This window comes from Marmota flaviventris, chromosome 18, assembly GCF_047511675.1.
Source record: "Marmota flaviventris isolate mMarFla1 chromosome 18, mMarFla1.hap1, whole genome shotgun sequence".
NCBI lineage: Eukaryota > Metazoa > Chordata > Mammalia > Rodentia > Sciuridae > Marmota > Marmota flaviventris.
Window position 1 is genome coordinate 11,358,315 of NC_092515.1, and position 19,086 is coordinate 11,377,400.

At 47.3% G+C, this 19,086-nt stretch overlaps 1 protein-coding gene across 1 annotated transcript; it reads left to right on the forward strand.

Moving 5' to 3' along the window:
- Positions 1 to 8,415: 8,415 nt before the first annotated feature.
- Positions 8,416 to 12,463, forward strand: Lypd5 (LY6/PLAUR domain containing 5; the record flags this gene model as incomplete). The annotated part of the gene is made up of 5 exons (XM_027945772.2): positions 8,416 to 8,494; positions 8,903 to 9,079; positions 9,267 to 9,413; positions 9,664 to 9,884; positions 12,455 to 12,463. Coding segments are annotated over exons 1-5 (618 nt in total), but the record flags the coding sequence as incomplete, so codon positions are not given.
- Positions 12,464 to 19,086: the final 6,623 nt, after the last annotated feature.

The following is a 19,086-nucleotide window of genomic DNA, read 5'->3' on the forward strand; positions in this document are numbered from 1 at the left end:
TCAAATTTTGTGCATGTATGAATCTGGCATAATGCATCTCACTATTATGCATAGTGGTGATGCTCTAATAAAAAAAAAAAATTAAGCCAGGCTCAGTGGCACACACCTGCAATCTTAGCATCTCAGGAGCCTGAGACAGGAGGATTGGGAGTTCAAAGTCAGCCTCAGCAAAAATGAGGCACTAAGCAAGTCAGCGAGACCCTGTCTCTAAATAAAATACAAAATAAGGCTGGGGATGTGGCTCAGTGGCGGAGTACCCCTGCATTCAATTCCTGGCACCATAAATAAATTCACTTATTTTAAAAATGAAGATCCAATATAGTATATATCCAAAACATTTCAAAGGCAGAATCTCAAACAGATATTTGTGTACCATTTTGATAGTATCATTACTTAAAATAGCCAAAATGTAAAAACACCCAAATGTCCATTGATGGATGCATAGATAAACAAAATATGGTATATCCATTCAATGGGATATTACTCAGTCTTTAAAAGGAAGGAAATTTTGACATATGCTACAACATGGATAAACTTTGAGAACAATATGCTAAATGAAATGAACCAGTTACAAAAGGACAAATACTATAAGATTCCACTTACGTGAGGTGTGTAGAGTAGTCAAATTCACAGAAACAAAGTAGAAAATTGTAGTTGGTGGACATAGTTCATGTGTTGGAAATATAATCCCCAAACTTGTATATGAATGGAATTTGGAGGTGAGGCCTTTAAAAGGTAATTAGGGTGAGATGAAGTCATCAGGGTGGAGCCCCCTGATGGCATTAGTGGTTGTATAAGAGAAAGAAAGACGGTGGTGACTAGCACATCCACTCTGTCTCACACTGTGATCCCTCTGCCCCTTAAGATGCAGCAAAAAGGCCCTCCCCAAATATCAGTGCCATGGTCTTTGGCACTTCTCAGCCTCCAGAACCATGAACTAAATAAACTTCTCTTCTTTATAAATCACCTAGTCTATGGTATTAAGTTATAGCAACAGAAAACAGACTAAGACATCAGGGACTTAAGCAAGGGTGGATGAGAGAAAGGAGAGTTGTTGTTTAATGAGTGTAGAGTTTCAGTTTTGCAAGATGGAAAGTTCTAGATGTTGGTTGCACAATAATTTGAATTTATTTAACACTACTGAAATATTTTTAAAATTAAGATATGCTTTGAGAAAGAAATATTGATGCTGCCAGTACAATCTGTGAAAACAAAAGAAAAAATTGGCACACAATATACATGATTCAGATTTTGGCAAGGTAATGACTAAAGTTCCAGAAGGAAATTCCACAATTCTGATAATATACGGAGAACAGTTAATGTAGAACATAACTGAAAGCAACTGATTATACATTACTAGGGCTTAATATTTTAAACGATCATTGTGATTATGAAATGCTTGATTAATGGAGTAGTTTCAAATAAGGCAAGAAATACTGAATATTTCTCAACTATTTGGGACACAAAGACTGTTTACAATCAGTTAAAAATTATTTCGAGAGCCTGGGGCAGTGGCACACACCTGTAATCCCAGCTACTCAGGCAGCTGAGGCAGGAGGATCACATGTTCAAGACTAGGCTGGGCAACCTAGCGAAACCCTGTCTCAAAATTAATAAATAAAAAAGGCTGGAGTTGTAACTCAGTAGCCTCTGAGGTCAATCCCCTGTACTGAAAAAGAAAATTCTACTTTTTAAATATTTTTTATTGTAGTATATAGAATACTATTTTTTTAATGTGGTGCTGCCAAGGATCGAACCCAGTGCCTCACACATTCTAGGCAAGTGCTCTGCCACTGAGCCCCAGCCCCAGCCCCCGACAATTCTACATTTAAATGGTGTTTTAAGCAAAATTAATATTTTGAGCAAAATAACACAGGACCCCACTTTAAAACACCTAATGCTCTGACAAGCACCAACAGGGAAAGGAGAACAAGATCAGTGACATTTCAACAATTGTGGAGCCTGCATGATGTGTACTTCATTCTCTGTACATTGGCTTGTGTTTAAAAATTCCTAAAATAAAAATGTTTAAAATAGTACCTTAATGGCTACCCCAAAATGGTCTCAGTTTTCCCCAAGCTCTTAAGTAATTAATGACTTCATTACTAAAGTTTAATTTCTAAAAAGTGATTATGAAATAATAAAGAATCTCTAGGTTCATAGGGAGCCCAGGGTTCATTGTATAGCTGTGTGCAAACCCTAAAGTGCCAACCAAAATGTCTAGCATTAAATAAAACATGTAGGAGACCATCAGTTTGGATTGAGGTCCTGCACTAAGCCCAGAAGACCAAACCAAAATGGAGTCACTCATGCCAAAGTCCCATGCTATCAAGTGAAATTAAATTAGCTTACCTTCCAAGAAATCAGGAGAAACAAAGCTAATAGTCAACTCACCAAACAAGCCATTTTAGCCAGTCCAACAAGGTTCCTTTAACCTGTAGAAAAGAACAATTGTTTTAAAACGACTGATCTGCTTTTTATCTGCTGTTAATGCTTCTGTGTACAAAGTCAACCTCCTTTGCTCAGCTCATTAGAACACTCATTTTATTTTAAGGAATGAAGTCTTGCTGGATTTGAGAACAACAAATAAAGTCCATTAAGATCTTTAAGCTACATTTATTGTAATTTTTGTCTTTTGACACTAGTAATGGTCACTAGGTCCATTTTGGCTTGAGTTTTTTGGGCTTAGTGCAGGATTTCTGTTCCAAACCAATGGCCCCCTATACATTTCATTTAATGCTAGGGCTTTTGGTGGGAATCTTGCGTTGCAGAGATTCAATGTTCAATGAACACTGAGCTCCCTGTGAACCCAAAGATTATGTTTTTATAATCACTGTTTCCTGTGATCACTACTTCCTGTATTGGGGAACTTCCTATCTGATAACCTGAAAGACTCTAAAAGTTCCTAAAGGTTACCAGAGTCAAAATCCACCCCAACCATTGGTCCGCCTTCTCCATAAACCTCAATCTCTAAAACTGTGAACTCCTGTGACGACCTCCAACTCCTCCGCTTTCCACAGGGGCTTTGGAGAACCCAGATTTCTTCCAGGGAAGACTCCACTTTCCAGAGGCCCTAAGGTCCACCCTGCCCCCATCTGGACGCCCCCCCCACAGACAGCCTGGGGCAGGAACCAGAGAAGCAGGAAGAGTAATTTAGGTGCTGAACAGGTTCTGGGAAGTGAGGCCTGATGGGAGGGACAGAGATTTGGCAAGATGAGGGCAGGAGAGTTTGTGAGTGTCCACAGTGGCTGGGTGTCTCCCGTCAAAGAAAAATTGCACCAGATGAAGTTCAACAGGCAAGGGAGATGTTATTCAAGATTGCCACAGAGGAGGGAAGATAAACTCAAGTCCACGGAAACAAAAGTGGGAGGGCTTTTGAATGTTGGAAGAGCTAGTGGAAAAGTACTGAAGAAAGACCGAAGGAAGCTGGTCAACGGATGTGTCCAGGACTTAGAGTTATTCCTGAGGTTGCAAAAGTTTATCTCTCTGATTGAGCCAACTGTGCTTGCTCATTGTCCCTTATCAGAGTTAGGCTCCTAACTTCACACAAGACTGGGAGATAGGGGCCCGTCTCCTTTGATGATTATATTTCACAGACCTGGCTCCCAGGTCCTTAAGGAAGACAATTCTAGGTTGAAAAGTCAGCCAGGGGCCAGAAAAGATTCACCTCCATTTCAAAGGGAGCAGAGAAAGAAATTGAAATGACAAGTTTTCTTAAGCAAGTGCTTGTCTTAATTCATTTTCTGTTGCTATAACTGAACACCACATACTAGCTAATTTGTACATAATAGAGTTTTTTTTAATTTATTTTTTTTAATTTTTTATTGTTGGTTGTTCAAAACATTACGGGAAAAATAGAGTTTTATTTAGCTCATGGTTCTGGAGGTTGGGAAGTCCCAAGAATAGGCACTGGCATCTGGTGAGGCCCTTCTTGCTGCATTGCAAGAGGCCGAGGTGGGGGCTGGGTTTGTGGCTCAGTGGTAGAGCGCTTGCCAAGCATGTGTGAGGCACTGAGTTCGATTCTCAGCACCACAAGTAAATAAATGAATAAAATAAAGGTCCAAGGGCATCACATGGTGAAACAGAGCAGGTGCACTAGCTCAGGTCTCTTATTATGAAGTCACTAATGCCATCACGGGTTCCCTACCCTGATGACCTCATCTTAGGTTTCCATCCAGCACCTGAACTTCTGGGGGACACATTCAGACACAGCAGTCCTCTAAGCAACTGGAGGCCCTGAGTCAGGAAGACCTGTCTAAAATTTAGTCAAACCAAGAGGACTCTAAGGCCCTCTCGGTCGCTGCCATCATGTTGACTGGATATCCCATCCATCTGTGGGTCCATGATCCGCAGACTCTGCAATGCCTAGTGTCCACCTGACCCACCTGGCACGTGTGGATGTGTCTGACCCAGGCAGCAGGAAGTGAGACAGGTCAGAAGACCTAGCTCAAGGTCTCTGTCCCCAACTTCAGCAGCCTACTGGGGCATCCATACAGATACCCCCACCTGTTTAACGTCGGAGTGTCATGTGATTCTGTGTGCATGTCCTCCAGTGCCAGCGTATTCCTCTCCCTGGTGTTTTATTTTTTTAATTTCATTTTTTGTTTTTTGGTATTAAGAACTGAATCCAGGGCTGGGGATGTGGCTCAAGCGGTAGCGCTCTCGCCTGGCATGCATGTGGCCCGGGTTTGATCCTCAGCACCACATACAAACAAAGATGTTGTGTCCGCCGAAAACTAAAAAATAAATATTAAAATTCTCTCTCTCTCTCTCTTAAAAAAAAAAAAGAACTGAATCCAAGGGGACTTTACCACTAAGCAACATCCTCAGCCCTTTTAACTTTTTTATTTTGAGACATTGTCTAATTGCCCAGTGGAAAAGTACAAATTCAAAATATTGAATTAGTGATCCTCCTGCCTCAGCCTCCTGAGTTTCTGGGATTCCAGGCGCGCACCGCCGCACCGGGCTACTTCATTTGTCGTTTATGCACTCATTAGGATGCAATTTTTTAAAGCTATTTTCAAAATTACACACATGATCTGGGGGTGGAGCTCAGGGATAGAGCACATGCTTGGTGTGCATGAGGCCCCAGGCTCCATCCCTACCACCACAAAATACAGTATTAATAGTAACTTCACATGGTTGTCCACCCACACAGAAGCAAACTCTAAAATAACATGATAAAATCAGTGATGGAGGAGCCACAGATTCGTACAAGTGGGGATTATCGAAAGCCTCAATCACAGCTTTGTTGGGACAGAACCAGAAGGAACAGTGACACAAACCACCCACTGCTCTTAGCTCTGTCTGCATCGTCCCTGGGAGAAAAGACAGCATCAGAGCCGGCAGAAAGCTCACTTAGTTTGTCAGCCCACCCCTCAGCTCCTCATCCATAGACTTCCTTGGACAGCGCCGTCTGCTTTCTCAGATCTTCACCCATGCTAGGATTTGTGCTGGCAAAGCAAGGCCTGTTTCATTCATTTAATAAACTCTCATTAAATACCCTCTGTGGTCATGTACCGTCCATCAGGTATCCCTCTTTCCCTCTGAATTTGTCTCTGTGTCTACATTTACATCTGTCCACATCTGGTTGTGGGGGGGGGGACGGGACCTGGACCCCTGGGATTGATTGAACTCACAATCCAGCTGGGCAGGGTGGCGCACATCTGAAATCCCAGCAGCTCTGGAGGCTGAGGCAGGAGGATGGTGAGTTCAAAGCCAGCCTCGGCAACGGTGAGGCACTAAGCAACTCAGTGAGACCCTATCTCTAAATAAAATACAAAATAGGGCTGGAGATATGGCTCAGTGGTTGAGCGCCCCCAAGTTCAATCCCTGGTACCCCCACCCAAAAAAGAGGTAGTTGAACTCGCGATCCTCCTGTCTCAGCCTCCTGAGCCACTGGGATTATAGGCATGTGCCACTCACTGCACCTGACTCTTATATGTCTTCTTTCTCTCTTGTGCCTCTTTGTGTATTGATTGATTAATTGATTGATTCATCCACTCATTTATTCTGCAATATCACAGCTATCCCTGGAGGCCCCTGAGGAGGTCACAGCCTGGTGGAAGAGACAGACACCAGCCCAGCCTAGTTTGATCAGGGCTGGGAGAGAGGGAGGTGTTGGAGGCCGAAGAGAGATGGCTGAGCAGGGAGGTGAGGGTCAGAGATGGCCCCAGGGAGGGGATGATGTGTGTGTATCTCTAAATCTGGAGACGTGGCCCCAGGATTGGGAGCTGTGTGTGTCTGAGTGTGCAGGAAGCGTGTTTTGATGTAGGGGAAGAGAAGAGAAGGCAAGAGGCCATTCCCAGACTAGGATAGAGTATGGGGAGGAGGGGAGGAAGAAACCACAAACCCCACCACTGTGCCCCACAAATTAAGTCTTACAGACCCCTAGCTCCTTCCTTGAGACAGGAATCCCTTCTTCCTTTAGCACCCAGGACTCATCCTGGCCAGGTCATGATTACCTAGGAGATCAGCCCACATAAGGGAGGGTGGGGTGGAGGAATGCTGGCCAGGCTGGGCAGCCAGGATGCCTGGGCTCATTAAGAAGAACCAGCCAGACAGCAAACCAAGCAGCAGGAGTTGTCCTGGGTGTCTCAGCGCAGATCCACACTCTGGCAATGGGGGTCCCCAGGGCCTTTCTGCTCTGCCTCTTTGGGACTGTGCTCTGTCTGACAGGTACTTCAACCTCTGAGCCCAATATAAGAAGGGTTTGGGGGCCTGTACCGCTGGGTCAGAGGGAGGAGGGCTGCAGCCCAGACCCTTGGGTCTGAGGAAGGGGGATTAGGGCCTGGACCCTGGGTCTGAGGGAGGAGGCTGGGCCTGGACTCTTAGGTCTGAGGGAGGAGACTGGGGCTGGACCCCTGGGTCTGAGGGAGGAGGCTGGGCCTGGCCCCCTGGGTCTGAGGGAGGAGGGCTGAGACCTGTACCTCTGGGTCAGGGGGAGGAGGGCTGGGGCTGGACTCCTGGGTCTAAGGCAGGGAGGAGGCTGGAGGCTATGTTCATTCATTTCTCTCTCTTCCTCTCTCTTCTTCCCCTTGTCAGTCATTCTCTCCAGTAACTATCTTCTCCATTACTCCAGCCTTCCCTCTCCCTGCCCAGCCCCACATTCAAGGGTATTTCTGGGGAGTCACCAGTGCCCTTTTCCAAACTCTCAGGGACCTTGGCCTCATCTTCAGGTTTCCTCTTCCCCTAACTGGTCTAGGATGGGGACATGTCATTTCAGAATGGCAATGGCTACAAAGAGAAAGAGAGGCAGGAAGGAGGCTATTCCTGTGCACACGTGTGTATCTGTGCATCCCTGGAGAGAGTGTGGGCTCTGTGTGTTGTCAGTGTGTCCTTGGGGTCTCTGTGCTTGTGTGTGTTTCTCTGTGCCAGATTTTGATGTCTGCGTATTTTAAAAAATGCTTTTGTGGCTCTGTTTATCTCCGAACTTTATTTTCTTTGTATAAGAGAGATGCGTATAATTAGGTGTAACTGTGTCTCTGTGCATCTCTGATTTGTGGGTCTTTCTCCATATATACACACACATGTGTGTGTATTTTTCTCTGTGTGCATCTGTTGCATGTCTATATATCTTGGACCCCTAAATGATTTTAAACTGTATATATTTATGGTCTCATTTTCAATAATCTCTTTGCCTAATTGTGGTCTCTTGTTTTATTTGCATATATGTGATTCTTGGGTCTGTAGTTCCCTGTCTCTTGGTATGATTTCCTGCGCTTCTGAATCCCTCAAAACAATGTATACAAAATCACACTCCCAAGCCTGAGGTTCTGCAACTTGGGCTGGAGTGTTTGTAATGGGCGTCCAGGTGAACACTGGTTTTGTGTGAGACTGTAGAACCCTGCATGGGTTCATTCAGGCTATTCCATCTGTGTTTATGAGATGTGCATGGACCTGTGTCAAGTTCAGTTTGCCTTACCTCAGTGTTTAGTGTTCTGTGCGTGTGTTACTGGGCTGGCTGTGTGTGAGATTATCACACCAAACTGCACCTCACTGGACTTCAACTGGGGCACCTGTTTCCCATCGGAAGTCTTTTAGTGCTACTGTATCTAACGTGCTTACTTGGGGAGGGATGGACAGAGGCAATGAATCACTTCCTCCTCCCTTATCTAAGTCTTAGAGGGCTTCCTGGATGAGGGTGGAGACCTGGAACAACTTGGAGGGAAAAACTGCAGAGAGGCCACTGCTCTGCGGTGACACAGACCCAACCATGACTGGCTGCAATAACAGACCCTGTTCTCTCAGGGCATCAAGGCCCAGCTTCCTTCTGGGTGGAGGGGCCTGGCCATGTGTGGTCCCTGAGTCCCTAGGAAAGGCTCCTGCCCTGGCCCTGCTGATGCCGCCCCTACGCCACTCCTAGGTTCCGGAGCCCTGCAGTGCTACAGCTTTGAGCACACCTACACGGGGCCCTTTGACCTCAGTGACATGAAGTTCCCCAGTATCTCCTGTCCCCACGGATGCTCTGAGGTTGTCCTGTCCCTGGACACTGGTGAGGGCCTCACAGAGGCTAGAAAAGGAGAAGGGCGTGCAGAAGAAGAAAGAAAGAGGGGAGAGGAACGGGAATGAGAAATTAGAGAGAGAGGGGGGAGGGAAGGAGCGAGGAAAGAGGAAAGGAGGGGAAATTGCTAGCGAGGCAGCCAAGGATAGGGACAGATGGAGAGAGGAGGGGAGAGAGAAAAGAGTGGACGGGGCACAAGAGAGAGATGGGGAGGAAGAAGACAACGGAGAAGGTAGGAAAAGGAGGTGAGAAAGGAGGAAGAGGAGAGGGAACGATTAGGTGGGGAAGAGGGGAAGGAGGGAGGGAGGAGCAGGATGGAGCAGAGCCTGGCGGAGGTCGGGGAGAGGGAGAGCTAGGAGAGGAGAAGGAACTCAAGGCCCCTCCTCCTCGCGTCCCCAGGGTATCGCGCACCGGTGACCCTGGTAAAGAAGGGCTGCTGGACGGGACCCACGGCCGGCTCCATGCAGTCCAACCAAGACGCGCTGCCGCCGGACTTCTCGGTGGTGCGAGGCTGCGTGGGAGACTTTTGCAACAACCACCTCGTGACCCATGACGTCATCCCCAACCTGAGTCAAGGTGGAAAGCAGGACGGGGCGGGGCGGTCAGGGGCCGGGTGGGGCGTGGCCTCCGCTGAGCACCCGCGGCGGTCGCGCCCCTTCGCCAGCCTCCCCGTTGGGCTCGGCGGGCACCCAGGTGCAGTGCGCAGCCGCGGTATTGAACCTGGGAACAACTGCCTGGATGCGCGTCTACTTTCTCTTGTTAGCACCTGACCCACAGAGGCTCAGCGGCACCGAGTGCTACGCCTGCGTGGGCGTCCACCCCGAGGATTGCTCTCCTGACAAGTCCCGACGGGTCCAGTGTCACCAGGACCAGAGCGTCTGTTTCCAGGGCAATGGCCGAATGACCACCGGTGAGGGGCTGGAAGGGGGCATGGACCTGGGCAAGGGATGTGGAGGCGAGGCGGGTCCCAGGGCAGAGGCACAAGACAGGCCTGACAGGGAGACAGCCCCAATCTGCGGGAGGAGGCGTGGCCCTGGCCAAAGGAGAAAGCACTGAAGTGAGTCTGAGGACTGAGTCGCAGCACTGGCCATGGCCTCTAGGGTGGAGGCTCAGGTGCAACTGCCTCTCTGGTTCTGATCCCTCCCCACTGCCCACCCCAGGCAATTTCTCAGTCCCTGTGTACATCCGAACCTGCCACCGGCCCTCCTGCACCACCATGGGCACCACCAGCCCCTGGACAGCCATTGACCTCCAGGGCGCCTGCTGTGAAGGGCATCTCTGCAACAGGGACTCCGTGACCCAGGCCTTCAACACCCCTACAGCTGCTGCTCCTCCCCGGGTGCCCCACATCATGACCCTGGCCCTCCTAGCCCCTCTTCTGGTCAGTTCTCTGGGAGGACCCCTCTGGCTCTCCATATAGTTCCCCCCACCCCGGGATGTTGGGCAGGGTACACCTCCTTCTCCTCACTGCTTCAGCCCCAGCTGGAAAATGATGTCAAAACAAGAGCAGCACCCCTGTCCCTCTGGCCATGACCATCCACCTCCCTCTCCCTCCTGCTTGCCTACCACCACCCTGCCCAGGGCTGGTTAGCCAGCCTGGAAGAAACTGGACCCAGTCACCAGCACCCCAAGAAACAGTCACACCTTGCCCCACCCGAGGAGCAGTTCTGACAATAGCCATTACTACAGGAACCTGTGACAGTTTCCCAGGCTCTTCCTCTAGAACCCAGTCACAGTGCTAGGAAGGATCTATGATGCTGTCTCAGTTAATATCATCAGCAGCCCCTCACAGTGGCTCATGGGAGTACCTGAAATCCCAGCTACTCTGGAGGCTGAGGCAGGAGGATCACAAGTTCTTGTTCAGCCTCATCAATTTAGCAAGATCTTGTCTCAAATAAAAATTTAAAAGGGCCAGGGATGTAGCTCAGAGCTAAAATGCCCCTGGGTTCAATCCCCAGTATTGAAAATTAAATTAAATGGCTGGGCATGGTGGTGCAAGCCTGTAATGCCAGCAGATCAGGAAGATGAGGCAGGAGGATTGCAAGTTCAAAGCCAGCCTCAGAAACTTAGCAACTTAGCAAGGCCCTACTACTCTTTCAGCAAATACTCACGAGGACCCTGACTTAAAATTTTAAAAATAAATAAATAAAATAAAAAGGGCTGGGGATGTGGCTCAGTAGTTAAGCAGCCCTCGGTTCAATCCCTGGTACCAAAAAATAATAATAAAATTAATTAATTAAATTTTTTTTAAAAACTTTGTTGGCATAGTTTGTAAAACTAACATATGAAATTAGAAATCTGAACAGTGATTATCCACGGGGATTAGTGATTAGAAGAGGGAATACAGAGGTTCCTGGGGACTCAGTCATTGTATTACTTGATCTGAGAATTTATTGAGCTGTCTGCTTATGATTTTGAGCTCTTTCTATATGTACATTATTTTCCATAAAAGGTTTAAGAGATTTAAAAAGTTTTCTTGGGGGACTGGGGACATGGCTCAGTGTTAGAGTGCTTGCCTAATATGTGTGTGGCCCTGGGTTCAATCCCCAGCATCATAGATAGATAGATAGATAGATAGAAAGAAAGAAAGCTTTTTTGGTGCAGAAAAGGCAAATGAAGAAAGAGGCAAAGAGAAAAACAAAAAGCCTTTCTTAAAAATTATGTATTTAATTACAACTAAAGGAGCAAAGGGGTAAAGACTTCCAATAGTCAGTCATCTTCTCACATGAACTCTTAAATTTTAGGAAACACATTAAAGAAAAGAATGGGCCGGTCATAGTGCTGCAGGTCTGTAATCCCAGCTACTCGGGAGACTGATATAGGAGGATGGCAAGTTTAAAGCCAGCCTCAGCAATTTAACAAGGCCCTAAGTAACTCAGCAAGACCCTGCCTCAAAATAAAATATAAAAAGGGGCTGGGGGTGTGGCTCAGTGGTGAAGCAACTCTGGGTTCAATCCCCAGTACTAAAAACAAAAAAGAATTGACTAACAGATGCAGTGGTACCCAGGAGACTGCAATTTTGTTGTTTGTTTGTTTGTATCAGGGATGGAACTCAGGGGCGCTTAACAACTGAGCCACATCCCCAGCCTCTTTTCATGTTTTATTATGAGACAGGGTCTCACTGAGTAGGTCCTTGTTAAATTGCTGAGGCTGGGTTTGAACTCATGATCTTCCTGCCTTGGCTTCCTAAGCCACTGGGATTACAGGCGTACGCCACCATGCCTGGCTTGAGGATTGCAGGTTTAAGGTCAGCCTGGGAAACTTCGTGAGATCCTTTCTCAAAATAAAAATTAAAAACAGCTGGGATGTAATGCCATGGTAAAGTACCCCAGGTCCAATCCCCAATACCAAAAAAAGAAAAGAAAGAAAGGGATTGACTAAAAGATCCAGAAGATATGGTCTGCATTTTGTTGATTGGTTTTGAATTACCCAGGGAATGTTTAATATTTTATTATCTATATTCTGATTGAAGTTAAACTTGCATACCATTCATTTTTGTCTACCCCATTCACATACATGTCTTGTCATCTTAATTTGTGGTCATCTATAGCCATTTTTTGTACTACTCTTTCAGCAAATAATTACTGTTGTCTCATAATGTGCAGGAAATATTTGGTTTTGATGGAGCAAAGGAGACAGCAGAGAAAAAGCATGGATTCTACTGACAAAATTTTGATGTCAAGACACAAGGACCAACTAGGTATAGTGGTGCCTGCCTATACTTCTAGCCACTCAGGAGGCTGAGGCAGGAGGATCACAAGTTCAAGGTCATCCTCAATAATTTATCGACACCCTGTCTCAAAATTTAAAAACATAATAATATGGGCTGGGGTTATAGCATGTGTGAAGCACTAGATTTGATTCTCAGCACCACATTAATCAATAAGTTAGTTAATTAATTTAAGTATTGTGTCCATCTACAACTGAAAATATTTTTAAAATTCTTTTTAGTTGTTGATAGGCCTTTATTTATTTATATGTGGTGCTGAGAATGGAACCCAGTGCCTCACACATGTCAGGCAAGCACTGTACTGCTAAGCTACAACTCCTGCCCCTACAACTGAAAATATTTTTTAAAAACATAGTAACAAAACAGGACTGGGAGGTAGCTCAGTGGTAAAAATTAAAAATAAAAATAAACAAATAAAAAACACCACAAGGGCCACGATCTCCTACAATCCTTATATAAAATAATAAAAGGAAAGAAGAAACAATACTAAAATAAATTAATAGATGAACATATACAAGAAAATATTTTTTTTAAAGGAAGGAAGGGGGAAGCCAAGGAAAAGAAATGTAGCTGCTACAGCTTGCATACCCATAACTGGTCTCAAGGACACCATTGATGTGTTTAATTTCCTTCTTCTATTATTCATCCCATGTTTCCTTTGCCCTCAGCTGGCTGGTGGTCTTTACTTAGTAAAATGACCCAAGAGTTCATTCCTAGAAGGTCTGTCCCCTCCAAATCTCATGCTGAATGCTAATTCCCAGTGCAATGTTTGGGGCCTTTGAGAGGCGATTAGGTCCTAAGGAGAACCTGAGGCCTTCTGATGATAGTGGGTTATCACAGGACAAGGCCATCCCGTGTGCCTTGTGTCCTTGGCATGAACTGGCTTGCCTTTCTGTTTTCTCCCATGAATTGGAGCAGCCTCTGGCCCCCACCAGAAGCCAAGCAGGTGCTAATGCCATTCTCTTGGAACATTCGACAGAGCCTGTCATTTCAGATCCTCCTGACCTCACCCATGTTTGAGGCCTTTAGAAACTTGTTTCTATTTGGGGGTGGGGGAGGTACAGGGGACTGAACCCAGGAGTGCTCTACCACTGAGCTACAGCCCCAGCCCTTTTGCATTTTGAACATGCTAAGCTGCGATTCTTCTACCTCAACCTTCTGAGCAGCGGGGATTACAGGTGTGTGCCATCATGCCCATCTTACTTTCTGTACTTTATGTACTTTCTGCACATATGACATATTCATTAAAAATAATAGTGTCAATAGCAAAGCCAAGGCTAGAACCCAGTTCTCTGGATGTCCATATTGTGATTTTTAAAACTCTGGTGACAGAAGTTCAAAATGCTTGCTATCTCTGGAAGAGGATGTAAAAGGACCTTTTGAGAAGATGGAGATGCCTGGGGGGGGGGGCACACGAATCTACATATAAGTAGAACTGCACCAGTTTATACACTTAAGACTTGTGGATTTTACTAGGTATGTCATATCTCAAGAGAAAGCAAATAATTTAAAATACAACATATAATTAAATGATACCATTTCTGAGATTTGCATTTAAATAACACAGAAAGTGAGGAAGTGGCTGGAAGCATAGAAGGTATTTTAAAATGTATTCCTGGAAGTTTATTGTACTCTTCATTTCTCTATGGTTGAAGCTCTCATATATAGTGAACCCTGTGTATCCACAGATTCTTCATCTGTGGATTCAATCAACTGCAGATCGTATATAAATCATTTGCACTGGGTTAGACATCATAAATAACCTAGAGATGATTTGAAGTGTACAAGAGAATATGCATAGGTTATATGCAAATACTGCATCATTTATATAAGGAACTTGAGCATCCCCTTATTTCAGTATCCTGGGCAGGAGGCAGAGAGGGATCTGGAATCAATCCTCTGCAGATACTAAGGAACGACCGTGTAAGTGCATACATATATATGAATAGATGAAAGAGAGTTCAAATCCCCACTCAACTCTCAGTGACCCGTTTGCTCCCTCCCTTGGGCACTCAGGATGTCTGCCTTTCCTCAGTTATGCAAACAATTCAATGCCTGGGTCTTACAGGGGACACTGCCCCTTCCCAAGATGACTCCACCCTCCCTAGTTTAAGGAAACTGGAAGCCTGGGTCAGCACCAAGGACAGATCCATGGTGTTGGGTCTCAGAACCACAGACAGCAACTTGACTAATGGCGCACAAAAGGTGGAAAATGGAGAGACGCATCCTTCCCACCTGGAGTCAAAGAAGAGTCATTCGGTATCATCAAAAGAGAGTATTACTTCAACAAATATTCCTTGAGCATCCCTACATGCCAGACACTGTTCTATTCGCTGGAATAGCAATCTCTGTCCTTAAACAACTAGACAATTAAGAAAATAAGGTTGTCAGGCATGGTGGTGCATGCCTATAATCCCAGCAACTCCAGAGGCTAAGGCAGGAGGATTGTGAGTTCAAAGCCAGCCTCGACAACTTAGCGAGGCCCTAAGCAATTTAGTGAGACCCTGAAGAAAATGAAAAATTTTTTAAAAGGCTGGGGATGTGACTCAGTAGTAAAGCACCCCGGCTTCAATTGGAAGGAAGGAAGGAAAGAAAGAAAGAATAGAGTCACTTTACATGGTTATAATTTCTATAATGAAGATAAGACAATGAAATGGGACACAGGATGTATAATGGGATGAAAGAGACCATTCTGGAAGGGATTATCAAGAAAGAGAGTATATTTGAGCAGAGAACTAAAGAGAGGGAATGACACATGAAGAGGTTCAGGGAACAGAAAACACCAAGGCCCTGAGGTAGAAATAGCGTGGCCTGTTGAAGGATCAGCCAAAAAGCCAATGGGAGGACACAAGTGGAAGGCAGGGGAGAGAGGCTGGGCAAGGTCTGCGACAATACCCAGAAAGAGATGGAGAGAGACAAGAAAGTGTAAAAGACAAGCAGAGATTTACTGGAAAGACTCAGAGGCAAACAGAAGCAAAACTGTACTGGCTACAATTCATGGAGTGCAATTTCCATTATTGATTCATATGTATATACATGTATTATGTATACACACATATGTACACGCATGTTCATATATGTACCCTTTTGTTGTGGAAAACTTCAAACATACAGAAGTGAACAGAAGAATATACTATTTGCTACTATTGTATAACAAGCCACTCTAAAACTTAGTATTTAAAATCAACAACAAAAAAGTATCATTTCTCGTGATTCTGAGGGTTAGCTGGGCCCTTCTTCTGGTCTGTCTCATGAGGTTACTCATGTGGCTACTTTCTGCAAGGGCTAGATTGGAGGTTTTGCTCAGGTTTTGATTCTCCTCTGATAGTCCCTCTCCAAGGGATTAGCTTGGGCTTCCTTATAGCATGGTGGCTTTAAAGTTTGAAGAGCACAAAAACAGAAGTCTCTTGTGCTCTTGACAACTGGACCTGGAACTAGCTGGCATCATTTATGCCACATTCTATTCATCAAAGACAGACAGAAGGAGAGGGGACTGTACTTCTTGGTGGGAGAAGACACATGCCAGGACAGCCAGGGAAGGAACCATTAGCAGCCAGCCTGGGACCCAATGTACCACAGGTGCTAAATACATAAACCAGGTCCTGTGTTGCAGGCTCCTGACAGTGTACCTCACCTTATCCTCAAGGAGCCCTATGACAGAGGTAGCGTAATTATCATCCCCATTTCACAAGGCTCAGGACACCCAGCTAGGGACAGCAGCTGGACTGAACTCAGGTCTCTCTAAAGCAGGCTGTATGTATGTTAGATCCCATGCAGGGTAAAGTCTGAGGGAGGAGGAGCCCCCAGCCCCTCCTCCCTCAGACCCAGGAGGCATGCTCCAGCCCTCCTCCCTAAGATTCACATGGAGACAAAACTAAAGTCTCTAGGACTTTGTGTGTGTGTGTACATGTGCATATGTATGCATGTTAATATAATAACTTACACGATTCTTATTTGGTGGGAAACACAGATAAAAAAAGGGGAAAAAATCAATAAACACAGAAAGAAAGAAAAAGGAGGAAGGCATGCTCGTGGAGATTCAGACCAAAAGAGAAACAGAGAAGTCAGTCCAGTGACAGACTGAGTGAAAATGAGAGACTGAGGTCAACTAACCACGAGGTCTGTCTTCCGGAACCTGGAAGCATCACGAGGGCAGGTCTGTTGCCTACTTTCTTAATCATGATATTCCCCAGTTCTTAGAACAGAGTGCCTGGCACTCAGGAAGGCTCAATTACAGGAACTGGGTAAACAGAGGGCCTGCAGTTCCCCAAACCACCACAAGGTGGGAGTCTCCTTATTCCCCTGAGCCCGCCAATGCCAAGGTCCCAAAGACAGTGATTGGAGGATTGGCCCCCACAGGCCTCTGACTTTCAGGATGTCTTCCCCGGGGCTCAGCCCTGCCGACTTCCCCTCCACCAGCCCTGGGCGACAACTGACCTTTCCACTGAGACACCCTCTTCTTCAGTCCCCTCCACCACCCTTCCCAGTTAAACAACTCTTTGTCCTTGGCCCCTTCCGGCCAGGCCCTAAGGCACCTGGGTCCCTTCCAGGCCCGGAGATGGGGCTAGGTTGAAGGTGGGGCAGCTGGGACCAGGCCAGGGAGAAGCCCTGGGAGCTTCTGAATCAGTTCTTCTAGTCTTGGCTGGACCCGGAGTATGGGATCCAGTTCCCTCTTCCCTCGGACCCAGGAGTCCAGGCCCCCAGCCCTCCTCCCTCAGACCCAGGAGGCCTGCTCCAGCTCTCCTCCCTAAGACTCAGGAGTCTGGACCCCAGTACCTCCTCCCTCAGACCCAGGGGTCCAGGCCCCCAGCCCCTCCTCCCTGAGACCCAGGGGTCCAGGCCCCCAGCCCCCTCCTCCCTCGGACCCAGGGGTCCAGGCCCCCAGCCCCCTCCTCCCTGAAACCCAGGGGTCCAGGCCCCCAGCCCCCTCCTCCCTGAGACCCAGGGGTCCAGGCCCCCAGCCCCTCCTCCCTCGGATCCAGGGGTCCAGGCCCCGGCCCCCCTTCCTCAGACTCAGGCGTCCAGGCCCCAGGCCCTCCTTGGTCCCTTCTCTTACTCACTGACATCCTCTGGTGTTCGTTCTCCCTTTCTTTACAGAGACCCTGTCTCCCTCCACTCCCCCTTCAGGGTTGGGATGGAGGCTGAGTCACAGGAAGCTTTGGGGCCCTGAGTCACGGCCCCCACGCCCCTCCCTGGGCTGGAGAGCCTGGCTGGTAGTGCTGTTTCCTACCCACGGAACCCTGCTGCCCAGAACTTCAGCAGCTGAAGGCAGGTCCCCTTCCCACCATGACCCTCAGGGCTGCCCGCTCAGGCCTCTCCCTTGTCCAGTCTTCCCTGTTTTTCTTTGTTAGTTGCGGTTTCTTTGAAGACAAAATTTCTACTTTTTTCTTTCTCTTCACTTCTGAGTCCCTTCTCCCTCCATCTCTCTGATTTTCGTTGTTCCTGTCTTGTGTATCTGTGGTGCCAGGAGTGGACCCCAGGACCTTGTGCATGCCAAGCACACTCTGCCATTGAGCTGACCTCTCCCCACTTTGATTCCTACATCTCTCTTTGGCTGTCCCACTCAGTCTCTCTGACTGTCCTCTCCCACCCTCTGGGTCAGTCTCTGTCAGTTTCTCAAAAGTACCTGAAGCTGGGGACAGAAGCTGTGGAGAAGCTGGAGCTGTTTTGTGGCTTTTGGCTCTTACATGGGTCATAATGTTTCTCTGGGCCTCAGCTCCTCAATGGGACCAGGACCAAGTTGGAAGGGGGGGGGGCTGTCCACAGGGGAGCCAATGAAGAGCAGAGGGAAACCCAAAGACAAGCTGGGGGTGGGGGAGGGAGACCTGGAGGTAGGGAGTGAGACAGAGACAGAAAAAAAGTGACTGAGACCTCAATTCATCAAGAGACAGAGACAGAAAAAGAATCCTAGGGACAGAATGAAGCCCATAGAGCAGAGACAGGTGGAAAAAGAAACAGACAAGCAGTGTGGGGTGGCACGCGCCCGTCATCCCAGCGGCTTGGCAGGCTGAGGCAGGAGGATGGCAAGTTCAAGGCCAGCCTCCCTCGGCAATTTAATGAGGCTGTAAGCAATTTAGCAAGACCTTGTCTCAAAACAAAAAATTTACAGCTCCCAAGGCTGAGGCAGGAGGATCATGAGTTCAAAGCCAGCCTCAGCAATGGTGAGGCGCTAAGCAACTCAGTGAGACCCTGTCTCTAATAAAATACAAAACAGGGCTAGGGATGGGGTTCAGTGGGCAAGTGCCCCTGGGTTCAATCCTTAGAGAGAGAGAGAGAGAGAGAGAGAGAGAGAGAAACACAGACAATGGTGAATGCAGAGGTGCAGAGAGAGAGAGAATGAAATAGAAAACCAGGGACCAAAGAAGGAGACCCAGACAGAGATACAAGGGAGACCAGAGACACAAAGAGGCTGAGACACAGTGAGACAGGGAGACAGAGAGGCAATGGAAACAGACCTATGGACAGGGACATAGTTAGAGAGGGAGCGTGACAGAGACAGACACAGGAGAGAAAGCGAACCCAGAGGCGCCCAGAGCGGGAGAAGTTGAGGAAGGAGTCAGAGGTGAGAGCCAGGGACAGGAAGAGGGAGGAGAGGTGCTGAGGGAGGGTGCGGGCGGCCAGGCACGGACTTTCTCCAGGAGCAGGAGTACCCGCCCGGTGGCTGCACTTTCTCCAAGGAGAGGCAAGCGTGGTGTCTGGGTGCGCCTGGGTGTGTCTCCATCTTTCTCCCGCCGCCGCTGGCCGCATGTATGTCACCGAGTGGTAATCAGGAACAGTGTGCCCAGCCCCATGGCAAGGCACCCCCAGGGGTTGTGTTTTTGTCACCGGGCGTGTCCGTGTGTGTGGTTTGGTG